Below are 26188 nucleotides of genomic sequence, written 5' to 3'. Positions count from 1 at the left end.
GCCATTTTTCTGTTCATTCTCCTTTTTTCTCCTCCATCAGTTCCAGTGTTCTTCTTCTTCTTCTTCTTCTTCTATTGCGTTTTATGGCAGTTTACACACTTTGCGTGTTACCGCCATCAACTGGACGGAGATGTAATTTCAGAAATTAATTTTTCCTATATATCTTCAAATCTTAAGAAAAATAAATAAATAACTAAATTCTATACATACTTATACACTCACACACACATACATACTAAATCCTCTCAGCTAATTTAGTATATTTTAAATATTTAATAAATGCTTGAATTATGTCATGTGATTGATGCTTCTCTAATAAATTAGCCAGTTACTGAACTCCTCATTACCCTTTCCAGTTCTTTCCTCTCTTTCATATATTTCCTACAATAAATCAACACATGTTCTACTCCTTTTGTTTCCCCGCAATAACAACAATCACCTGATGGATGTTTCCCTATTATTTTTAAACCACTATTTAAACTAGTATGCCCAATCCTCAGTCTGTTAATCCATATTTTCTCTCTCCTATTCATTATGCTATTATTTCTTATAATTACCTCCTTCTGTATTTTATGTAAATGCCTTCCTCTTTCTTCTAAATTCCATCTCTCATGCCATATATTATTTATTTTATCTTTAATAATTACTTTTATTTCTGCTCTACTTAGTGGGACATCATATTCAATTTCTCTTGCCTTAACTGATTCTTTAGCCAACTTATCTACTTTTTCATTACCTATGATTCCTTTATGTACTGGAACCCATGTGAATTGAATACTTATCTTTTGTTGCTTTATACCATATATCAAATAACTAACTTCCTCTAAAAGATCTTGACGGCTTTCAGATTGTCCACTTATAATACTGGTTAAGCAAGACATTGAATCTGAACAGATAACTACCTTACTAGGCTTCACCTCCAGCAGCCATTGCAATGCCAAAATTATTGCCAACATCTCTGCTGAAAAAATGTATAAATTATCTGTTCTTCTTTTTATAAAAACCTTTTGTTTCGGAACATAAAATGCGACTCCTGTTTTACCATTTTCCTCTTTTGATGCATCTGTATATATTTGTGCAGCTCCAGTGTTCCTGAGTAGGCTACTGGGCAGCTTGTTGATTAATTTGAGCACTGCTGCCACCTAGTGACCGGAGGCCTGTTTCTCAGTCAAACATCAAAAGAAAAGACAATAATAAAGAGGTCCTGCCTCTGATCTTGCAGTCCTGGTTTGGGATTTCTTGCGGTTTGTCCTAGTCAAATCTTCTAGGCAAAATGTTTTTCTTGCATCGTGTCTGTAAGCTATTACACACAAACGCTGCACAGCGATGAAACTTTGAAGTCTTCACAAGAGTGGAAAGAAAAGCATAAAAAAGGACTTGCCCCTTGTTCCCATCAGCTCAAGTTAAATATTTCTCCATTCTTGTAGATTTACCAAAAATAATCATCATCATTACATTGTCCAAGAAGTTTGATGCCAGGTCCTTGGACTAGCAAGTCCACGAAAAACTAAACACAAGACAATAATTTCTTTTACCAGATAATCCATCCCCCCAAAAATGACTGCAGATTAACAAAAAAGAGCAAACATCCAACAAATTGACGAAAAAACCTCAGTGATAATCTGAAGGAGCTCAGGAGGGAGATGGCGTTGGGTCGATCAGGGAGACCGGTCGGATCAGAACTAAGGATTGATTTAGTGGAAACGGGTTGAGATGGGAGCTTAACTCAGCAGCTTACCTTTTTGTACCTGGGAACAGGAAGCTTTATCCCATCAAACATAAACCACCAACACAAACAGATGCAATGAGAGCATGCAAAAGAAAAAAGATGGAGAAAAGAAGGAAAACAGGTGAGATAAAAACTGAAACAGTTCAAAGTAAAAAGATTATAGTTGCAGTGAGTGAATTAAGACAAAAAGCTTTTAAAAGTTCTGCCAACAAAAACAATAAAAGGACATTTGCATCCACAAATTGAAACATTGTTTACAACAGACTACCTGCTTCATCTCATTAATATTTCAAAATGTTTTTAAATCATCTGATTATCATAATTTCCAATGAAAGTGCTGGTTTATTTTTATGGTATTTGTCTCATACCTTGATAGTGCTGGAGTCTATTGCCAGTAGGTTTTCTATGTACAACCTGCATGACGCGAAACAAGAATTAGAGTTCTTGTCAAACATTTTCTTCTCCATCTGGTTTTTAAACCTTTCAATCCTTGATTTTCTTCAAAAATAGAGTAGAAGACAGTAGTGGACACCGCTAACTAATGCTTTAGTTAGCGACCCCAAGTTTGTCCTTTACTCACCAACCTACCTGGTTTCTGCTTCAGGGAGTGGTTCTTTGGACCAGATCTGGTCCAAAGAACTGTATATATACTCTATAAAACTGGGTTCAGTGTCATTCTTATTGAGTATTGCTAGCTGTTGCTGATTTTGGCAAATTGACCATAACAAGGCTTAGTGAGAAAGCATAAAAGACACTGGGATGGATAGATAGATGGATAGATGTATGGATGGATAAACAGACAGATGGATGAATGAACAAATGAAACTATATTTGTGGTCATTTTAGCTCGAACAGGAACTCTTTGCTTTGATCTAAACTCTGTGTCTGATCTACCAGCTGATGCTGGAGCCCGCCTGATCTCATCTATCGGACGTCAGGCTCAACAGAACCAGCGTTAACGGCTCAGGGAGGAAATCACAATTGACCCTGCTGCGGCTCAGCTGTAGCACCTCGCTTCATCCTCTCTGCTCTGTTAGACATTTCATCAATATTCAGAGCTAAACTGCGACAACTCCAAAAGAAGTTAAAACCTTCTGCATCATACAAGTAAAAAACCGACGACAAAGTACCTTTTAAAGTCCTTTTTAATGTAAAGCGGTAAGAACAAAAAAAACAGATACAAGGACGTTGAATGGAAAAGATGTAAAACTTTCTGTAAGAAGCCGAGCCAGAGGATGTTTTTTAGGTGTGGGCGTAGCAGGCGATAAAAGGGCAGATGGAAACCAATGAAAGGGTTATTGTTAGTAAAGGTTGTAGAGTGGGTGGTGCTGGGCAGACAGGTCGCCGTCTTGTAATCAAACTGTCAGAGGATCTTTGATTCACAGACAAGGGATAGATTCACTCAGCTTGGAAAAGAACAGCATTAGACGAACCCAGCCCAACTTTATTAGTATAGTGCTTTAAACCAACATTAATCCATAGTTAACGGGCAGGAAGAAAATCATCTAAGTTTCCTCTTTTCTTTTAGGGATGATTGCTGATCTGCTGATCAGACAAAAATAGTGGAGCAAGGAAATTAAGACTCTTAGGGTGGGAATCTTTGACTATCTCATCAATCAGCATCGAAATATTTTAAAGATTTGCTGTTGTTGTTATCACCCTTCCAGATAGAGGTGGGCGATATAAAAAAAAAAAAAAATCACAATATATATTTTTTAAATAGTTCCATAACAATATCACGGATATTTTTTATTTTTTTGGATTTGGCCAAACAAATATTTTTTTACTTTACTTTTAATAATGTGTCAAAGAAAATACAACATAAATATTTAATATGAAAAGACTTCAAAAAGTAAAAGCCTGTGTTCACTTCATGTTCCCTCAATTGTAATCCCATAAAAAGTGGAACATTGACCAGCATATTTGATGTGCACTGATGATTTAAACAGTGACACTTACAATTGCTGACTATGATGTGTTGTTAATGTTTTTATGTCGTCATTGTGTAAAGCACTTTGAATTGTCTTTTTGCTGAAATGTGCTACACAAATAAGCTTGAATTTTTTAATGATTCAATTTGATTTTTGAGGCGGCGATTCAAACCCTCATTGACGACCTTTGCCGCATATCTTCCTCACCCTCCTTCCTGTTTGCCTACTGTCGAAAAAATACGAGCCACTAGCGCCGCAAAAACTCTTCGGAGAAAAAAAATCTGAAACAAACCAAAGGTCAGTGAACCGGGGTATCAGTTAGCCGACGACCAGCTCAGCTACAAATGAGTCACTGATGTTCGTCTAAACGAGTCGCAATAAACTGATGGATTAACATCTCAAAGTGATGAAAAGAAAGAAACAATTTAGCTTTTGTAAGTTAATATAAACTGGACTTGACCACTGAGAATCAAAACTGAGGATTGGTGTCAAACATTAGAGGATGTTTGTTGCACCAGGTTTTAAATACTAACACCAACCAAACAACAACCTTCTTTTCATTGAAGAACACAAAGTCATTGACATCCAAACATTAATTTCTGAAATTCAATCAAGAAGTGCCAAATATAAAGAAGAGGGGAAAAAAACTATTTTACTTCAAAAATAATTTTTCCAACTGTACATTTGAGTTGAGTTCAATACATTTAATGCCTCGTTTTCACTTAGTGATATGGAACTAATATCCAGACTTTAAAGTTCTCCCTGGAGCCTGAACTGAAACATTTGGTTTCTTTTTTATTTCCATCATTACTCACTTTGCTCCTGGGATGGATTTTTTTAGGGCAGCTGGTAATGGGTAAATTCAGTCATTTCAAATCTGTGCCAGTTGTGTGTTAATTTTTTCCCCACATTGCAGAGTCTTCTTTAAGACTATTGGCTTTATTAAAACCTGAAGATCTGTGAGGATCTGCAGCTGCTTTTCTGGAGACCTGGGGAAGTAAAGCCACCTTCAAATCTTCAGATGTCAGGGATTCGGACCAGATCAAGAAGTCCTTTACTTCAGTAATTCCATTCTATAAGGAAATCTATGGAACACAAATTTATTAGATGGAAATTAATGTATTTAAAACATTTAAATTCTGTTAATGTCGATGATTTTAGCTTACAGATAAGGAAAACCCCAAATATGAGTTTGGAAATGTAAAATATTAAATCACACCCAAGAAATATTTTCTTATGTTCATACATTGTACAGATCTGCATTCAGTGCTTGGTTGGGGCTCATTTTGCATGAATTTCTGTTGTACTTCATGCTGAAGTGTTCAGGAAGTCCAGGTTGCTGTGATAACGGCCTTCAGGTTATTTGCAATGTTGGATCTAGTGTCTCTCATCTTCCTCTTTATGATAGTTAATAGGTTTTCTATTAACTAGAGGTCAGACCAGTTTTCAAGGTTCATTGGTACCTTTTGCCAACTTTCAGGTTTTCATGATCATTTAGGCTGCAAAAGATATCTTTTTATTGATCTCATGTAATATTCTCAGTAGTGATTTCTGATATGGCCAATGTGGGCAGTTACCCAGGGCAGCTTCTGCTCTAGGGTGGCGTGAGCTGTCACACCCTGTCACATTAAGTAGACAGTTTTGCAGTGGAATCTTTAGCCTATTTCCTTCATTGAAAATGAATTAGTTAACAAAGAGTAGGACTTTTTATAACAGTTTTGCAAATACATTTTTGTGTTTCTTGAAGTGTATCTTATTAAAACATTTTTTTAGACAATCCTTGTCGGTGTTGCGGTGAAATTGTGTCTTGATCAAAATGCAACTGAAGAACACATAATTTCACAAATGTTTCACTGAGGGAGCAATTTATTTTAAATTGTATTTTCTACAGTATTTATTTTTTGTGTTTGTATTGTATATGTGTAACGTCACAGTGTATACTTTGTGTCTTATTATTCTAGTTTCTGCCCCATTTTTTCAAATAAAATATTAACAGAAATTGAGTGTGTCTGTCATTGTACATGATAATCTAAATGATGTCACGGTGGTGGATGTTGTCCCAGGGCACCAAACAGGCTAGGACCGCCCTTGTGTATTCTAATGATTGTGGCTCAGAACTGGATTTTGAGCCACAATCATCAAAATTAGCAGAAATGATGGTTTGCATTTAATGAATCTGTACCAGCTTCCCTTTTTGAACTGAGCTACATTAACTTTATGATGATATTTTAATTTATTTGGAAAACAATAACTTTATTTTTAAGACCAGATCTGACAAATAATTTAATCTCTCAATTTACTGAATTAATATCAACAGTTTTTCCAAGAACCCATAAATTTGGTCAGAAATTCTATAAATCTGAAACAACTCATGGCTCAAGAAAACATGTGTTTTGTCTAAGAAGTTTGTGCCTCAGCAGCGGATCGTCACGATGGCCGTGGCCAGCGACCAGCACAGTACGAAGTGGCCCAAAGACACTATTCTGGGGAAACTGTAGGGAAATATGACAGCTGTTCCTGACTGAACACCAAACTGTGGGACAGATGGACAGATGGACTAATCTCACCATCCTGAGACCATAATAATGGGAGGGCAAAAGAAGAGACCTGCTTTTCTAAATCAAGGTGTCGCTTATGTTTTAGTGGCAGGCGGTAAGAAAATCTAAGAGTATCGGATGAGAAGTCAAAGACCTCCAGTCAGGAGAAACTCGATGCCAACAGGAACATCCAGTTAGAAGTTCAGGAGGTTGTTGTAATGTGTATTTCCTTTGAAAAAGGTTTAACAGCAACAGCTTGTATGAAGGTCAGAGGAGAAGGAGCTGCTCCTCCAGTCAGGCTTCCTGCAGGGAGAAGTTCACTGGAAAATTACAGCTGAACGTTGAAGCACGAGCAGCCCAGGGAGAGTGAAACATGCCTGATTTTGGATGCAGTTTACTCAATAACTTTGCGTTTTTGTGTAATGGTAACTTAATTCTTTTTAGCTTGCAGTAAAAATTATTTTAAATACTCAATACCGAAAAGGCCAGTTAGTTAACTAAACTACAAAAAAAATACTTGGAAAATATTACCTTATTGTTTTATTATTTTGGTAGTAGTCTTTACATTCTAATAAATTTTAAAAAAGCCTTCAGATCCCCTATTCTATGAATTTAGAAGAATATTTCCTGATCCAAACAGTTTCTGAGAATTCATCAGAATCTCTGTACTGAATAAATGGTTAACTGAGTTTTACTCAGTTACTGGTTTTATTGGAGCAACAGTCGATTTGGCAGCAAAAGGAATCAGCGGTTAGAAAGCCCAATAATGGGTTTAGCAAACTAATTACACAGTGGGGACGGCCACATAACAGAATATATGAAAGAGTAAATTCATTTTCAGTGCTTGGCTAGGCAGCAGCTGAAGTCTTTCTGCAGAGCAGTATAGAAAATAACAACCATAAATCAATGTGGCCTTCTGCCCACTCTGCTGTCCAACATCGCTGCCAAGAACGACTCCTCTGAAGCCCGGTTTCCTCCAAACCGGCTATTCACTAACACAAAAAGAGTTAGAGTTGCTGACGGCAGCGGCAGCCGTCAGGAACATCACTTCATCATAGTAAAAAGGGACGAGAGAGCCTTTTTTCTCCGGTATACTGTAGAAAAAGGAAGTTTTATTCTTTGTGAAAGCGTCTTTATATGTTACCGAACCTGTCCAGTGAGCCGGTTCATCACAATCACCACCGTGAGGATTATTTAGCAAAGGGAAGTTTGGCTTTGGAGCGGATGTTTCTGTAATGGAACTGATGCTGCAATTTTGCTCTCATAATTGCAGCATCAGTTTAATGAAGATGAGAAAGAAAGAAAAAAATCTGTGCCAGCAAAAAAATAATAGACAGAAAGTGATGAACCAAGACTCGACACTGCTAATGAAGGAAAAGTCTACAAGAGCAGACGAGATGGTTTTAATCATCTGACAACATGAAATGTTAGAGAAGAATGTTAAGAGTTGTTCCTTTGAATGTATACAACTAGTTAAGATAGGTAAGGTAATGTAGTTTTATTTATATGCCTTGTTACTTTTTCAGCAACAAGGCAATTCAAAGTGCCTTGAATTGCAATATATATATACATATATATATCTTTATATAATGGATCGGCATCCAGATGATCTCTGAAACTTTAATTAAAAACAGTGTTATATCTATGCTCTGCCACTAGGTGGTGATAACATCAAAAGAAACAACCTGAGCTTGGCTAAAGCAGTGCCAGGTTTAAAGGTGTTTCCATGCCTGACAGTCCAGCAGACTTTGAACTGTTTCAAACCATCCAAACCCTTTGAGCCCAAATGTGGTGCTGCCGCGACAAGAACCACTGAAGGAAACGACACAAAACCTCTAAAGAAGACACAGAACGCAACTCCCTTCTACATTAAATGTAAACAAGAATAGAGTGGTGTCGGATTTTAGCGGATGTAGGATTTCTCTTTTGTCTTTGTTAAAAGACAACCAGCCACTTCTTCCGACAGCGCTAAACATGCACGTTTGCTTTGGTTGTATTTACCCAGAATGCCCTTCTCTGTAGTCCACTTTGTGCTTTTGGTCTCCAGCCCACTTGGCATTCACATATGCATCCAAAGTGCACCAGAGTTCACTTCAACCAAACCCAGTCTGAGGTTTGTAGGTGGAGCAGAGTTCACTAATTTAGTCCGTAACAGATTTTATTACACATTCACACCTCCCTGAAAGAATCGGACTTTCTAGGCATTAAAGCAAACAGGCCACCTAAAGAGCACAGGAGAGGATTAAAGGCAGATGTAAATGGAGAGAAGAATGGATGGACAAAAATATAGATGGATGTTTTAGGCCAAAGACTGGAGCAGAAACTGAGGCAGACATTTTGTAATAGTCTGATAACATTCTGGTTTGAGGTTTTCAGATTATGAACACAAACATTTAAAAAATAATGTTGAAAATGAACAAAATGTATTTAAAACAAAAAAAAATTAAAAAACATTACATTACTGCCGCTAACATGTTATGTTGCCTATGACATTTTTTTGCTAAGAACAAATATGAAGAATATGAAGTCGCTTCTTATTCTTCATAAACATTTCATCTACTTGAGTCGCAAATAGTCTGGTAACATTAAGTCAGTGTGAACCTAGAAGGTAATATGGAAGTAACACTCCAATAATTTTAACAGAAGCAAACTGCTTATTAAGGAGAAAATTACTACCACCTTTTGTCATCTATTTTATTTTTATTATGATTTTTCTTTACATTTTCTGAAATTTCTGACATTTCCAGACTTATTAGGGTTCCTGGGAGCTGCTGGTGTTCCAGTAAGTGTCTTCATTACCTCGTTTTATGACAACAACACAGAAACAATGAAAATTATTCTAGTGTTTTTGGCAGGGTTGGTAAATGTGGGACGTGTAAAAACAGCTTTAAAAATGTTAGTTAGCATATTGGAGGGAAAATAGTTATCTAAACATTTGGAAAATATTCTAAAACCATCAGTTTATATAAATCCGTATTTTCTGACTGATGTTTTATTGCAGTAAAATTAATTTCTTTCATACTTGGGACACTAAAAAGACCAACATGAAGATGCTGAAGGCTCACCTTGGCTTTGTTGATGGTGCAGTGAAGCGCGTTGTTCTCCTGGTCGTACTGCAAACTGAACTCCAACGTTCCCAGTGTGGCTGCAAGAACAAGAGACGACAAGAAGACATTAGGAGAAACTAGATGCTGAAAGGAAAACTTCATGGCTTGTGATGAAATATTGACTACAGAAAATCTCCCTTTCAAGAGGTAACTGGGGGTAGTCGGAGTCGAGCTCACTTTCCCATTGGGACGTCCGAATTCCAGTTGATTGTTCCTACTGGGAAGTTGGAATTCCGAGTTCCGAGTACAAATGGAACGCACCGTTAAATAACGTATGCAGTTTGAGCCCATCAGCTGCTACAGGCAGCTGGTTTTGGACTTCTTCCAGCACCAGCAACTTGACCACAAACTTGTGCAAATTGGAATTCCGAGAATAAATTTGCTTAATGGAAACACAGCAATTAAAAAAAAGAAACATTTCTTCATAAAACAATTTTCCACTAGGATGACATGGTGTTTTGGCTGTAAAGAAAGTAGTTTATTTTGCAAAACTGCAATGGAAACACTTTTTTTTTGCATCACACAAGTCACATGTTCAACAACGGGGGGAGGGGGGGGGGGGGGGTTCAACAGTAGCAGAATATCAACAAAGTTTTCCTCACATTTGTGATGGAAACACAGCTGCTGATATTTATATTCAGCTTGTCTTGATTGCTGAAGAGTTCTCAAATCACATTCAATGCTGGATTATCATCTAAATGTATTTAGACATGTTTTTTTGTTGTTGTTGTTGTTGTTTAAAACAGCTTGGAAAGGTTTTTCAAACTTGGCTTGACCCAATATGAACTATTCAGCAGTAACAACTCATTTCTAGTTGGTAGATTCCTGTTTTGGATGATCTGCATCTTGTTTGTGTTGCATGTTTCTTGTTTCCAACATTTTAACAGCAGCCATAAAAAGATGTGCGGATTAATAACGACTCGCCGCGCCACTGGGCGGAAACCCTCTGTTTGTTTCATTCACACTTTGTTATAAATATATATGAGCTGTAAACAACTTTAGTTTGTATGAATCTGTGATTGTGCTTGCAGATACCAACACCTCCCACATGTTTTACCTCCTTACAGTCTGAGTCGTGTAAAGTGGGACGAATCAGGGCTCAGGCTTTGTTTTACATAAAGTAGAGAGAGCTTAGCATCATTACGGAAACTTTATTTGAAAAATAAAGATGTTGCTCATTTGTGCAAGTGAATCCACTTAGTGGAATCAAAGTCCTCCTAAACCAAGTTGCAGAAATGTCAAAATAAATAGATCTCCATCAGTTTTACTTTGCATCAATAGCTGGTTAGCTTCCAAAGCATCCAACTCTAAAACACTTAAGATTAATTTGTGATTAAAGTGCTCCTCAGTCCACTAAAACTCGGTGAATCGATGTTGCTCCTGGAAAAAGCTGAGCTCAACAAGGGCGCAAACAGAACCACAACAACACAAAGATTTACTTATTTTGTTCCCAGCTCAGAATAAAGCATTTAATGGAGTCTTCCCATCTGTTTTATAATTAGTGCTGCTGAAGAAATGTATGCAGAGTGTGAACTCTGCATACACGTTATAAATAGCTTGGGAGAAAGTTGTGTTGAATTAGCAGGGTCAATACACCTGCAACACCCAATACACATGACTGAGAACAAAACACCAATATACCGTAACAAAAAAGATCCCTCGATTTAAATATATTTATTGTTTAATGTTTGAAATTTTATATATATATATACAGTATATAGTTTTCTTAATTATTTAATGTTTTCTGACATTTTACTCTTTTGAAACAATAATTTCATTTCAAGCATTTGCAAGGATTTCAAGCACCAGTATCTGAAGAAAGGTTCAAACAGAAGCTCTTGATAAATAATAATAATAATAATAATAATAATAATGATAATAATAATACATTAATTTAATAACTGCATTGTTGTATTTCACTAATATCCAAATTGCTTTGATGTTCTGAAACACTGAAATGTGACAAACATCTAAAAAAGTGGCAAAACGGGAAGGGGTGAAAACTTTATCACACCGTCTGTTGCTAATCTTCATTGATATGCACAACTTGTAAATAAAACTGAATAAAAAAACAAAACTGAAATATTTAGAAGAGCATATGTCCTCCGCTTTAGACACTGCAGCCTAATTCCCAGCCCGTGTTTGTCTGTTTATTCAGGGCAGCAGCAGGAGTCTACAGTATTAGGCTGGCTATGAATGTTTTGCTCATAACTGTGTTTTACACGGGGAGTGAGAACATCAGGAAGACGCTACTACAAACTCCACAGGACGATAATAAAGCGAAGCTGCACTTCCTGCTTGCAGCACAGCCTAATTTACGCGACTCAGGAAAAGGTGGAAGCCGGGTCTAATTCTGTTGAAGTAGCTACTTAACTGCATTGAAAGCAATAATTAATCAATTTAAGTGAAAAGAGTGAATCATAACATAACTGCCGCTAAAGGAAGGAACAAATGAATGTAATAATTACTTCCAGCCGGGTCTTTTATTTCAAGGTTATGAGTCATTCAAAAGGAAACTGACTTGAAATTTGCGTCTCCCGGCATGCCGATTCCTTCGTTTTCACATCAGAGAAAAACACAATAATTCAGAATGAAGACAGAACAATGTCTGTAACCGCGCGGAAATGATAGGAACTGGTTGTTTTCCAGTGAGAGGAGTTAAAATGTTTACAACATAATCATTCCTCCAACAAAATATAGCTTTTTTTCCCCCTGCTGTGTGAAATGATTTGTGTTCTGGGGGAAGACTCCGCTTGAAGCGCCATTTTTATTTTCTAACAGAAACGTCTGCTGAAATGTCAGTGAAAAGTTAAAAGTCAGTTGAGAACAAAAAGGCAGAGTTTGACCCCCATTGGAACATTTAATTTATTGCGTTTTGTAATAACGTCGTAAAAGTGATGCCCTGTTTTTTACGAGCTCTCAGTGTAAATCTAAGTGTCGTCTGTTGCTGTTTATTAAGCTATAAAGTAAAAGGGACGTTTGATTTGAAATGGTCCACTCCATTTCTTCCATCAGGATCCATTAACCCACAAACACACCGAGCGAGCGTTCATGTGGGCAAACCTCAAGGCACATTAACCTGAGCAAATCTCATGGCGAAGCTCTGCTTCGTAGCAAAAACATGCAGGAGTCACCGACGAAACAGATGAACAGAGATGGAGAGAGAAACTTATCTGAACGATGAGAGACGAGAAAAAAAAACAACTACTGAGCTGTTTCTACCTTAAAACGGTATGGATGGATGTTTTAGGGTAATATACAACCAACAAGAGGAAGGACAGAAAGAAGAAAGGAAAATTTGAAAGAAAGGAAGGAAGAAAAGAGGGAAAACGGGAATAAAGGACTGACAGAAATCAGTCTGAAAATCAGGAAGAAAGGAAGGAAGGAAGAAATGAAAGAAAAGGAAGGATGTACAAGTAAGAAAGGGAGGAAGGAAATTGATAAAAAAAACAAAGCAAGACAGCAAGTTGACGAAATAAATGGACGACTGGAAAAAGGAAAAGAGTCAGGAACGTTCAGAAATGAGGAAAAGAAAAGAGAGAAAGAAAGAAATAGACAGTGAAAGGAACAGAATGGAAGGAAGGAAATTAGAAAGGAAAATTCAAAGGAGTGACTGCTCTTTATGAGAAGACAAACATCTTTATTCGGAGTTCAGTCTCCATCTAACGGCTCCAGATCCATCATTAAATCCTAATTAACGACTGAAAGACTTTCAGCTTTTCTTGGGGAAGCCAGTTCTGTAGCAGTGAGCTACATCTAAAGACATTTAAACATGCCTCTTGGTTCCATGCAGCCTGTAAAGCGTTGTGACAGCTGATGTGACGAGCAGCATGTTGTTGGTGTCAGAGGGCCTTTATGATCTTTATTTGTGGGTGTGTGGGTGTGTGTGTGTAGTGTTAATAGAGCCGATGACAGAGACACGGCCGACAGGAACAGCAGCGTTTCTGACTGATGGCTCCTGTCAGAGTTACGAGTCGCACCACACTGGCTCTATTACTTCCCTTCAGGCCAAACCGGCACTGACTGCTGCTGACCGACCGGTCACCTCCCCGTCCATGTTTCTGTTGGAAAACAAGGACTTTCTCTGTACAGGGACAAACACATTACTATCTAATTATTGGCTTGATGGTGGCAGAGGGAAATGTAGGTTTTTATTCTGAAGCAAATGAGAAAATCCAGTCAGTTCAGAGGCTGGTGTGAGAACAGGACAGGCATGATGAGAGCAATCTGGGAAAATTACTACCAGTCTTTATTTTCAGGTAGGACTGATGGGCAATTAGACCATTTAGAAATCAAACTGCAGAAGCTGTTGTAAGAAAAATGAATTTTGTGAAAGCAGGTCATCACATCAAATCTTTTGGTTTATCGGTGAAAGTAACTCTTAGCCGTTTTTACACCTGACAGTCCAAGTAGACTCGGTTTGATTGGCGATCAAAGCCGCAACATTTGTTACACTTTCAGCCGCTGCGGTTCGCTTTCACACTTCACCGAGTCAAAACAACCAAACTAATTGAAAAACCTGTTCCCCCTCCTCACCTGTGGTGGCGCTCTTCCAAGAGCCACTGAAGGAAAAGACAAGAAAGCTTCTGAAGAAGACATGAGAGTAACTTCCTTATTCGCACAATGTAAACAAAACTGGTGTCTCGTCAGATTTTAGAGGCTGCAGGATTTATTTTTTGTCTTTGTGGAGTGATTTCTTCTGCTATCACTATAGTAGCCCCATTGTTTTGGTTGTTTTTACCCAGAATGCTTTGGGTAAACCTACAAACCTATAGGTTTATAGGCAGAGTAGAGTTAGCATTTTTCAGAGTTTGATTACGCATTCACACCTCCCCAAATAAACTGGACTTTCTAGGCAAATGGACTGGAGTTTGATTAAAAGGACTGAAGGTGTTAATGCCTCCTTATGCATATTCTCACTAAAACTAGGAAAACATCCATACATCCATAAATGGATGGACGGATGGTTGGGTCAATGAGTCAATGGATGAATAGACCAATGGACCAATGGATGAAAGGTTTACTCAGTAGATGGATGGATAAACAAATGGATGAGTCGACAGATGGGTATATTTCTAATTAATACAAAAAAAAAGAAACTTTATTTATCCCAGTATCTCTTTGTCTTCCAGTCCAGCTTCAGGCCTCATTAGATTTCGACCAGCAACATTTCACTTGGGAAGTGTCCGGGTCTCGTCCGAGCGTCACTTCTATTTGACCTTTTATCTATGAAGAACCAGACACTCTAATCCGAATCCCTGCCAAATAACGGAGGTCATGACCCCATCGTCGTCTAGAGGACGTTAATTTCTTCTGATCGAGACAAAAATGACAGGAGTTACCCTCATCTGACCCTCACAGAATATCAAACCCATAGAATTCATTCACAGCACAAGTCCTCCTTTAGGCACTCGTTAGCATTCACACGTATTTATCTGTATCACAGTAAATGGCAAATATTTGTTTTGGATTATTTTACGGTAAAAACGTCAATCCTACATAAACTGCTTGAATCCGAAGCACAAAGAACTTCCACAAAGCAGGTTGTGTTACTGTACACCAGTCAAACGAACAAATTGCCCAAGTGTTAATTTGTCAGCACTCTGCGGTGCTTGAATGAACAATTAGATTGCATGCTTTGTTTCACCGTGCCATTTTGTGCCTCGCATCGAAGCAGAAATCTCTCACGAGGGGTGACAGGTTCCGGAAAAGATTTGCTTCGCCTTTTAGCACCAAACCGATTTGTGGTTTGATGAAAGAGAGACGAGGGTTCTGACCAGAGCCTCCTCCGCAAGGTAATCCGTTAATGGCACAAGCCGTAATTTACTGAAACACGAGAAAAACCTCTCCCAACCAGACAACGCTTTAGTTCCAGAGCCGATGGCTGCACACACTCGCATGCTAATGAGGATTCAAACAGGGTGAACCAGTGAACATCTTAACGTCTCTGGAGAGACTCAGTCAGTTGAACTGTGAAGACGAGATGTTTAATTTACCAAATGCTGTTGACCACATCAGTTATATCAGCACATTAGAAAACTTTTAGTAACTTTAAATCATCAACAGAAGACAATAGTTTAATACAACCAATGTTCAATTCATAATTCCAGATAGAAACTGTTTCTCTTTATGCTAAAAAAAAACCCACAATTGTATTTAGGGAATCGCTCGTGTGTACTGTTTTCATTACAAGCAGAAAAAACACTTACTGATGAAAATGAACATATTAAACGAAAGTATAATAAGTAATTCATAAGATATTGCTAAGAATTTTACTTCCAGGAAGAACAGACTTTAATGTCAAAGGGGTGTTAAAAAATAAAAATAAAAATGCATTTTTACAAACACAACTTTAAAATCTGCAGTTTAGAGGATCTTTTTATTCACTTAACATTTTTCAAACCAGAGCCTGTTTTTTTTTTTTAGCTTTAAGCCTAAATAAATATGTAGTTTGCAAACTAAACATTTAGGTTACAATCTAAATATTTGTCTCCAAACTAAATTAGTTAGCAAGAAAATATTTAGCTTGAAGCTACATTTTCAGTTTGTGAACAAAATATTTAGCTGAAAACTAAATATGTTTTGTATTCCTTTAAATTTTTCAAACCACAGAGCCTTTAGGACCAACTAAATATTTTGTTTATAAGCTAAATATTTCATTTGAAGCAAAATATTTAGCCCTAAATTGAATATTTAGCTTGCTAACTAAATATTTCGTTTGAAACTGACATTTTTAATTTTTGACTTTATAACTTTGCAAACCCACCCATGTTTGTAGTCATTTTCAACATGTATATTCACACGTTTCATGTTCTACTTTTGTACAGAAGAGGTTTTATACATCAGTAAGTCTGTAGAAAATGGTAAAAAGGTAAAGAAGGCTTTGCTTGTTTTATCAAGACAAAGAAAAACCTCTGCCATCTACAAAGTAAAAACAGCACAGCAGCTTTTACACATCAAATAAAACTTTTTTGCATTACAGGTTGTAAATAAATCCTTTCAGAAAATCCCATTACATACCAAGTGGAGCTGAATTTTCACCCTCCAACTATCCAAGGAGGATAAATAAGATCCCAAAAAACATTCTTCTGTGAATAAGCTGAAAACCAGCTTTTCTTTCTACAATCCTATTACAAAGACCTAATGTCAGGATAAGGGTTGATAGCGAGCACCAAGCTGATATGGGGCTCTGTCTTCTATTTCACTATCTATAAACCTCAAAGTGTGGAACAGATGGGATCTTTCTTGTGTGAGGCAGGAGGCTGGATTGTGCCTTGCATTCCTTTTGAAATCTGCAACTTTAAATGTTCTTCCAAAGGGTTTGTAGGGCTGAGTTGTTAACCTTCTGCAACACATTGCATCTTCATGGAGCTTACTTTGGGTTTTACTACTTTTGCTCCTAAGACACGAGGCAGAATAAATTAGATGTGCAGTGAATTCAGAAAATGCACATCTGCACAGCCTTTTATACGAACTGTATAAACTGTTTTGTCCAACTCTCAGAAGAACGCTTGAAAACGGCTTAATGGAGAAATGTTGTGATGATGTGCAGAGTGTCAGAAAGAGATGGAGCTTCTTAAAGAGACAGAGGCCAAATTCCAAGGCGTCAAATTGCCTTTAAAGTTATGTTTGGTATATATAATATTTTAATCGCAACTGAAGGTAATATAGTTACTTTATTGTGATATAAAGAGGCATTATGTGCCTAAAGAATGCATAATACTGCCCCTTTAACCAATTTAATTTCAGACAAAAAAATATTAACCAGAGTGAAAAATTGATCCTGCAAACATAAATATACTGCTAACTATGTAACAACTTGTAAATGTATTAAAAACACACACAAAAAAATACAATCATAAATTTACATAGAATTTATGATTCTAAACTAGTGGTGGAAAGCAATTAAAATTACTTTAATCAAAAACAATATATTAACCAAACAAGCTCCATTTTCAATTCAAAAACCTTTTTGATGCTAATTTACTGGATAAAGAGACATATGAGTTCAACAACAAAGATATCTATTGCTTTAACTCTTGTTAAATAGTTTATTCAACCATCAGATTTGTGCCGAGTGTTTCAGGAACTCCTGATCATTCATGGAACTTCTTCAGAAATGTGGACACTGACATTAGTGTTGTTGTCTGCTGCATGTTTAGCACTGAGGTGTTATTTTAGGCTTGAATAGCTTCGTTGGTAGGCTAACTCCTTCTAGCACAACTTTAGCACAACAATAGTCTTTCAGTGTCCAATCAGAACAGTTTTTAAGGCAAAAATTAACCCCCAATGGGCCAAGAGAAGCGGCTTTGTTGCCCGCTGCTGGTGTTTGCACACGTTACTTGTTCGTCAGATTTACAGGTGTACCAGAAACACACCCATTTTCTTTTGTAAAAGAAAAAAATGGTTAAGTCATAAACATGTTTCATGTATTAAAATCCATGTAATGTCCCTAATTTAAGTGTAAGTTAGAGGACATTTGATTAGAAAAATATTTACAAAAACATTCTGAAATCATCAGGAGAAAAAAACAAGAATGATTCCTGGTCACTTTTTCTTCGTCTTCTTCTTTACCCTCAACATGATTACCAGTTTTCAGCTGCGGGTGTTTATTTCTTTCAAATGATGGAAACTATTCAAATTAGAATGCCAATAAAACTTGCCCTGCGTGTAATTTAATTAAGCATATATTAGTAGATCATTATTATCTGAAAACATTTTATTTCAGAGTAGACAAACTGCACTAATGCAAAGAAATGCTATTTGTTGGTGGAGATATTTTTGGTGCAGATGTATATAATTACAAGAACACACACATTTAGGTTTGCTGACATTTAGTGCAGCGACTTGCATACAGGTTGCTACACTGTATTCATACTGTGCAGCTTGTGAAGTTTCTGTTGGCAGTGTCAACTTTTTAAAGTTCGTCTTAAAATAAATCCGATGCATTTCCACGGAAGAACACACAGAAATTTGGCATGTTTCAGTCCCCGTACTTCATTTCATTTGTAACTTCCTCCACAAAACAAAATAAAGTCCACACAAACATATGAATCACGCAGGATTTCACACGTAAACCCATTGTGATTTTAAGAACACTCCATCCATTAACCTGATGGTAGCTTTGCAGATTAGTGGAGGTGACAGGAGCAGAGGTCATGCTTATTTTAATCATGATGGCCAGTGAAGTGTAACACACTCCGATTCACACCTTCCTCTTTAGCTACATGCCACCATTTAAAACACATGAATTCTCTGTTTGGATGCTTTCTGATCTGGGAATTTAGTGGCCGACTGAAAAGGACTGTATGTGGAAGAGCTGGAGAAAAAAATTCTTGGATTGGTAAATACAGTCATTACTAGCTGGACCAGTGAATTAGCCTCATTAACAGTGTAATTAGTATTTTTCATGCACACAGCTTGGGTTGGGAGGGTTTTTACTAAATCAGCAAAGGCCTCTCTGGTACCTGACTGAAAATATCAGTAGAATGAATACCTAAAATCTATACTCAATGTGACACACTCCTCCTGCTGTTTGTAAAACTATCCGTCTTTGACACCAGCTGAGGAGCTAACTGCTGCTAGGATTAGACTGTGCTGTGTCAAGGACAGGAAGTGTTGCTGACAAGAGGTAAAGACATCTATAGAACAAGATGAGGAAAAAGGAAAATGAATAAAATATTTAAATAATACCAACTGAACTAAAAGTCAGTGTAGTCTAAAGTAGCTATGAGTATCTTGTCTGCAGTGGATAGACAGTAAGAGCAATCTTCATCTCGGAAAACAGAAAATACTCTGCAAAAATACAAAATCTTACCAAGTGTTTTTGGTCTAATTTCTAGTGCAAATATCTTAGTAAACTTGAAATAACAAAACTGAGTTACAATTATTTTTTCAGCAAAATACAGGAGCTTGTTTCAAGTCAGTAATTCCTTAATATTGATGAATAGGTACCAGCGTTCACTCACAGATTATTTCATTTGTAACAAGACATGTTCCCACAAATAAAATAATCCACCAGTGTCCTTTTTTGTCAATATTAAGGAATTATTGACTTAAAACAAGCTCCAGTATAAATCAATAAACTGGAGCTCTCCAAACTCTACGAGAGTTTGTTCTAAATAATCAAAGAATCATCATGAGGATTTCTTCCAATAATAGAGCAGGCATACTTGAGCAGGGTTCCAATATTTTACTAATCATACTGAACATAGAGCAACAACACAAAAGTAGGTTAGTGGGTAAACAAAACAAACTTCCTACCAGAACAAAAACCCCAGAATGCAATATTTAGAGCTATAATTTTGATTTGCCATGATAAATCCCTCTACTTCTTTAGACGGATCTCTTCCTGCTTTTGGCTGAATGTACGATATAACTGCTCATAGCTAAAGCACAGAACAGCAATGAGCACCCCTAGCTAAAAAGTTACCTTCGCTAACTATGAAGCACTAATCATAAACATTAATTATGCTAATGCTTAAGCGCTATACCAACACGGTATTTACCAGAACTAATGCTAAATGATATGCTAACATGGTATTTAGCAGGAGCTAATGCTAACATGATATACCATACCAACACTATATTTAATGGAAGTAAAAGGTAATGTACTATTCAAACATTTATTTTACTGGCTGCAATGCTACATACTTGATTGGCATAAGACTTTCGCACAAGTAGTTACTGGAGAATGTGTTGCAAATATACAGTCATGGCAATACGCAATATTTTGAGTGCAATAATTGTTGGCTAATGTATTCCAAGCCATATAAACTTCCATTTGTTATGCTAACATTTGCAATATATTCATAGAAACAGGACTAGTCACCTCTGATTGATGAAAATATGTTTATCTCTATGGAAAAAACAGTTGCTCTGTTTTTTTATTTAGTCTAAACGGCTAATAGTTGTTATTAACTGTCTCAGCAGATCTATGTGGAGATCATTTAGGAATTTTAGTTTGTGCAAACTCTTCCACGATCACTCCCGTACCCTCCGACGATGCCCTGATCTTCCCCGTCTTCGCTTTTTATCCACAGCAGTTGGCTGCTGCCCTGCAAACCTTTTCACATCAGCCGAGTTCATCTCCAGGACCGGAGGGGCCAAATTATAGCTGAGCATTTTATTTTATGACTAAAAGTGGCTGTAATATCTCAAATACTTCAACCTAAAATGAGTAATTAGACATCCTGGCAGCTAAGGTCAAGGAAAGGAGAGGGATACTACAAAGGCAGCAGTTATTTCTAGAGAAGAGAAAAATCTCATGAATGGATTCTTTTTCAAATCCAAGAGAGGAAATTGCATTTGCAGTATTTCATTTGATTTATTTTAAAGGTGGTTTCTGAGGTTTCCTTCCTCTCCAAATAATTGATATCTGAATCAACCCCCATCCAGATTCATAATGAGTTGACCTTTATTCTAAATAGCCTGCAGCAAAAATCCATGGAGAGAATTGATAAATGGCAGGTTTGAGCTCCATCAAAACAACCCAAAATAAAGACTGAACATGACTCCAGGCTTTGGTGACATGATAATCATAGAGGAGAGGCGTTTTTGCACCATTAAACAAGACTGAATTATCTTCGTGTTAAATCCACCAATGCATGGAGTGAATACCATTAACTGCTTCCATGACATCCCTGCCTCATTTGTGTTAGCCTTGAAATCAGCTTGTGCTCATGCAGCTTTAACAGATTAAATGAACAATAAAAAAAGATAAATTTTTATCTGACTGTTACACACTGAAGAATTATGTTCCCATATAATGCCACAATTATTCTCTGGATAGTGTGGTAGCCATTTAAAGCAATTATTTAACATCGCTAAACTTACAAAAGCGAAAAAAATATAAACATAAATATGTCCAACATTTATTCAAATTTGAGTATAATTGTTTTCTGTTTGATAAATCTTTAATAGAAAAGTCCGACATGCTTAAAGTCTTCTGCTTCAAAATCTGCTGATAATCTGAATCTTGATGGTTAGAATTGTTTGTGGTTCTGAAAGTCTGAAATTGTCACAATTCACCATGTTTTGATCAATTCTTTGTCCTTTACTAAATGCAACTACACATTTAGTTCTGATCTAAATATTTAGTTTAAAAGCTAAATATTCCAGTCTAATCTGTCGTGCAAAATTATAATAGATAGATAGATAGATAGATAGATAGATAGATAGATAGATAGATAGATAGCATTTATTGTCATTGAACAGAATTCAACGAAATTTCCATTGCAGCTCCTGTGCAAAAGGTCAAATATATACAGTATAAATAAGCAAACACACAATAATAATAATAACAATATATACAACTAAATTAACTAAAGGCACTCAACCACACCAAAGAAGTAGCAGCAGGTCCAATTATAGCAAAGTACAGATGATGTGACAGTGCAAAGTGCAGAACAATATGGCTGTGTGGGGGTGGGGGATATGTATGTGTGACTGCGAGGTTATGATATGTGTGGGAGGGGGGGGCGGCAGGGAGTAATGGCTCTGACGGCTGTGGGGAAGAAACTGTTTCTCAGTCTATTTGTTGTAGTCCGTATATTCCTGAACCGCTTGCCTGATGGCAGCGGCACAAACAGTCTGTGGCCTGGGTGGCTGGAATCCATCGCTATGGATCCAGCTCTCTTCTTGAACCTAACATGTGAACAGGTGAAGGCTGAACTTTTGGCGTCATAGAAAAAGAAATTGGATTGGAAACACAAAACATCTTTTTCGGCTTTCATTCACCTCTGAATAATTTAATAGATTGATTCTCCTCCAGTAACATCGAGCTGCCAGGTTGTCGCCTGGATTCCAGGTACGCAATCTAACTCTGAAGACCACAGCCTGCATTGCAGCTCTGTGATACAGTTGTCATCAACTGAGCAAATTCGCTTTGTTGTGGAGGCAGAAAATCCATTATCCACAGAGTTTACCCAAAGTTACATTCTTGGCAAGAGAGAGATTAAAAACTGTTTAGCTTTTGGGCCAAACTTTGCCTGCATTTTCTATTCACACATTCGAGAGGCAACAAAGATGAAGGGAGGTGCTGATAAAAAGTTGAGGCTGGCAGCCTCCCCTGAGAGAAGTTATCTTCTCCACCCTTCTGTACGTTCGCAGTAGCAGCCCAGTGGATTAGACAGGGGGACGAGGGCTTGCTGCTGTTGCTTTTCCCCTCGTGATGTGAAATTCTGTCGAGGGAAGTGACAACAGAATAAAAGGTAGAAAGGCCTTCGAGATAAAAAATGAAACCCTGCACGCACACACACACACACACACACCCACACACACATAGAGATGTCACCTTTTGTAGTCAAGACACTAGCTGAATTTTGTATTCTCATTAAAGCTTACAACAGCTTTATAATTTCTTACTGTTAATGCTACAGAAAAAAACAACTGCTGAGTTTTAGGGGGTTTTGTACGATGGCATATTAGGACTGCTGTAGATAGAAAAATAGATAGAAAAAAAAGAGAGGAGTAAATTTCTGCCCAAATGTTGAGATTAATCTTGGAAATTTTATAGAAAAAAATCTTGGAAAGTTCTGTGTTTTGAAAGTCAAAAAATGTAAAGTTTTGAAATTCAGAAATTCCCATGTCCTTTTTAGAAGATTTTTTGAGATGTTTGGTAGAAACGCAGAAGCCAAAATTTGTTACATTTTCAGCTAGTGTTGTGTCAAACCAATCAAACTAATTGAGAAACCTGTTCCCCTCCTCACATGTGGTGGCACAGCACGAAGAACCACTAAAAGGAAACAACACAAAACTTCTCGAAAAGACAGCGGGCACAACTTGATTCTTCAGAAAATGTCAACAAAAATAGAGTGGAGTCAGATTTCAGCAGTTGCAGGATTTCTCGTTTGTCTTTGATAAAAGATTTGTGGTAATGCAACCTTAAATGTCAACAGATAAATGATCCCATGATAAGCTGCTGTACTTATGTTTGAGGTGGAAAAAAGTTTGTTTTGTCTTGAATCCAAAATGTATATATTTTTTATTAAGATTTGGCGTAATTACTGCTTTGAGTGTGTTATTCTTTCAGCAAATGGTCTTTTTTGAGTCTGTATTCTCCTGTTAACCAATGATCAATTACTAAATTAGTTGAGGATTATTTCAATAATCGATTACTCACAATTTAGCCGATTAATTGTTTCAGCCCTACATATCACCTATCAAAATAAGAGTCCAGTGAATCCTTTGAGTTAGCAGGATGTTGCTAAATAAGATTTCTTCTTTAAAATACTGAATAGAGAGATGAAAACTGGAACTACAGCCTACAAACTACAAAAAGGTCTACTAATCCAGTCCTGAATTTCACTGCTCTACTTTGTGATGTCAAAGGTTGTTAATAATAAATCACCTGCCCACCTCTATACAACAGACAATAAACTGCTCAGCAGGTCTGATTGTGTGACATTATGGCGAGATCTGCGGTTGGTGATAGCCTGTGTTCCACTAGGAAGATGCACGTTGCATGAAAACAAACGTTAGGCTACAACAAAGACAGTCAGCCTTGTGTGATGGAGCGCTGCCTGAATGCTGCTTAATCTTCCCGTCTGATCCACGCCGGGCTTCGTCTGCGCCTGACGACGAAGAACAAACAGCAAATATCAAGCAACGGCAGAGCGCTTATCGGCAAATATTACTCCGACGGCTTCCTTGTTCTCACAGCTTTATATGTTTTGTGCTTAAGCTGTTGCTAAAGGGATGATGCACATCTCTTCCAGGTTTCCTGAGATCAAGGGAGCAGTTATGTGTGTTCAGAAAGCTGACGGTTGGGTTTACATGACATGCCTGCTGGCTGAATCACTGCAGCATGGTAATACCTGCCTCCGGAGAGCGCCGCGTGTCAGAAAACATCCAACAAAAACATCACGTCTGTTCTCAGAGCAGGGGGCCGAATAGAGCTGCTTCAAAATGCGTCATTCTTGCTTTGTACCGGCGTAGTGTACGTACAGTACTGTGCAAAAGTGTTGAGTTAGCCTCATTTATTTGGTTTTTGCTTCCATGTTTTTGTCCTTTCAGAGGCACAGCAGGGTCCCTGTCTTTGGTTATCAGTGGTGAGAGGTACGGTACACTGTGGACAGGTAGAGTCCAACACTAGTAACTCATGCCCTCTAAACCAAATGATTAAATATGATAATATGACGCAGTATCAGGGCCATAAGAACATTTAAAAAATAAGACCATAAAGTCATAAAATTATGAGAACAAAGTCATAATATCACAAGAATAAAGTCTAAATAATACGAGAAAAAAGTTGTAGTATAATGAGAATAGTCATAATATTATGACTTTATTCTTGAAATATGACTATTTTTATATTCTTATGACTATTCTTGTATAATTTTGACTTTATTTTTGTCCAAATATTTTCATATTATGACTTTATTTTTGCATAATATGACTTTATTCTCATATTATTTCCACTACTCTTGCAGAACTTTATACTTCTTTTATAACTGTATTCTCATATTAATTCTTTATTTTCACATTTTGAGTTTATTCTCATAATTCATTAATTATTTGTAACTTTTTCTTATATCATCACCCTAATACTCAATCATAGGATGCAGAATGGTGCTTACTTGAGAAGTAAATATTACTACTATACATGGAATTCCACCAAAAAAACATGGAAAACTTGTTGCATTCAGCCCTCTTTACTCTCATACCTCCAAATAAAACCCTGTTCAACCAAATGCATATATCTGTAACTCAGCTGGCCTGAACAGTCTCTGTCAACAGGACAGCTATTAGCTGGAAAAGTGGTTTGAAAGAAGACATTCTTGAATGAATGTCATTGAATAGTTTGATTGTTTAATAGTGTTCCACTTCTTGTTCCCACTGAATCTGACAACACATTAAACTGTCAAAGTTAGGTTCAAGAACAGAGCTGGAAAATGGTTGAAAAAGCAGCGAAAGTCCAAAGAAACATCACAACATGCCTTCAGAAACCACTGACCTGGTTCACTTCAGGGTTATGAGTCATTCCAGCCTCTTATAAGCAGAATCTGAAGAAAAAGGAACTGGTTTCAAACTTTTTCACAGCACCATAAATGTAAATCCGTTCTACAGTAATTACACGTTGTCGCATATTGGCCCATTTCGCATCAGTCCCATCCATCAATCATGTGGTTGCCTCCATGCTGTTATGCATTGTGCAGTTTCTCCTCTTGTTGATCCTGGATGTTCTCCCTGCTTGAACAATACGATCTGCGATAAGGTGTCTGTTAGGCCTGATAGTGCTGCTGATCAAACAAATGACTGAACGCTTACTTAGCCTGGAGTTTCCTTTTTCACTCACTTCTCATTTTTAAGGATCTGAAACATCCATCCCACGATAAAATAAAAAGAAACAGAAACAGGGAGGATTTATTTTTACTATTTCCACATCAGGTTTTGAATCGTTGACTGGGGGTGAGAGGGCGTGTGCGTGTAGGCGTGTGTGTGTGTGTGTGTACTCACAGGCACATATGTGTTTATCTGGTGTGCTTGCATGCATGCATTAGATCTGTATAATGTGATTACGGTATCTGCCTGCACTCCGGTTCTTTCCAAACCACACAGAAACAGACAGTCTAATCTTGTTGGTTGCTAGGAACTGGCCAAGCTGGGGAATGGACGAGGCAGACAATTTTGTATCCCCATCAAATAGCTCACCACATTGAGCTCGACTTGATCTAATATCAAACAGGGGACAAATGAGTGGCTGTGGACGGGGAGTATGCATTTGGCTGGAAAGAATCATATTAGAAAATGCGTGGTAGCTGCATGTGGTCGCTGCGTGGCCGTGTGATTAGGGTAAGCTGAGGTCAGGAGACGCATGGAAATGAGCAAAGGTTTCATCCATGACAGAAGCTTGGGAAGGGAAAATTACATTCATCCATTTTC

At 37.4% G+C, this 26188-nt stretch overlaps 1 protein-coding gene across 1 annotated transcript in view; it reads right to left on the bottom strand.

Annotated features, from left to right (window-relative positions):
* doc2b (double C2-like domains, beta) overlaps positions 1 to 26188 on the bottom strand; it is a 118439-nt gene that overhangs the window by 48505 nt on the left and 43746 nt on the right. The window contains exon 2 of the mRNA XM_028032305.1: positions 9263 to 9342. Coding sequence (XP_027888106.1) covers positions 9263 to 9342 — 80 coding nt within the window. The remainder of the gene's footprint in view (positions 1 to 9262; positions 9343 to 26188) is intronic.

This window comes from Xiphophorus couchianus, chromosome 11 (genome assembly GCF_001444195.1).
Source record: "Xiphophorus couchianus chromosome 11, X_couchianus-1.0, whole genome shotgun sequence".
In the NCBI taxonomy this organism is placed as follows: Eukaryota; Metazoa; Chordata; class Actinopteri; order Cyprinodontiformes; family Poeciliidae; genus Xiphophorus; species Xiphophorus couchianus.
This window is presented reverse-complemented; position numbering and strand designations above follow the sequence as displayed.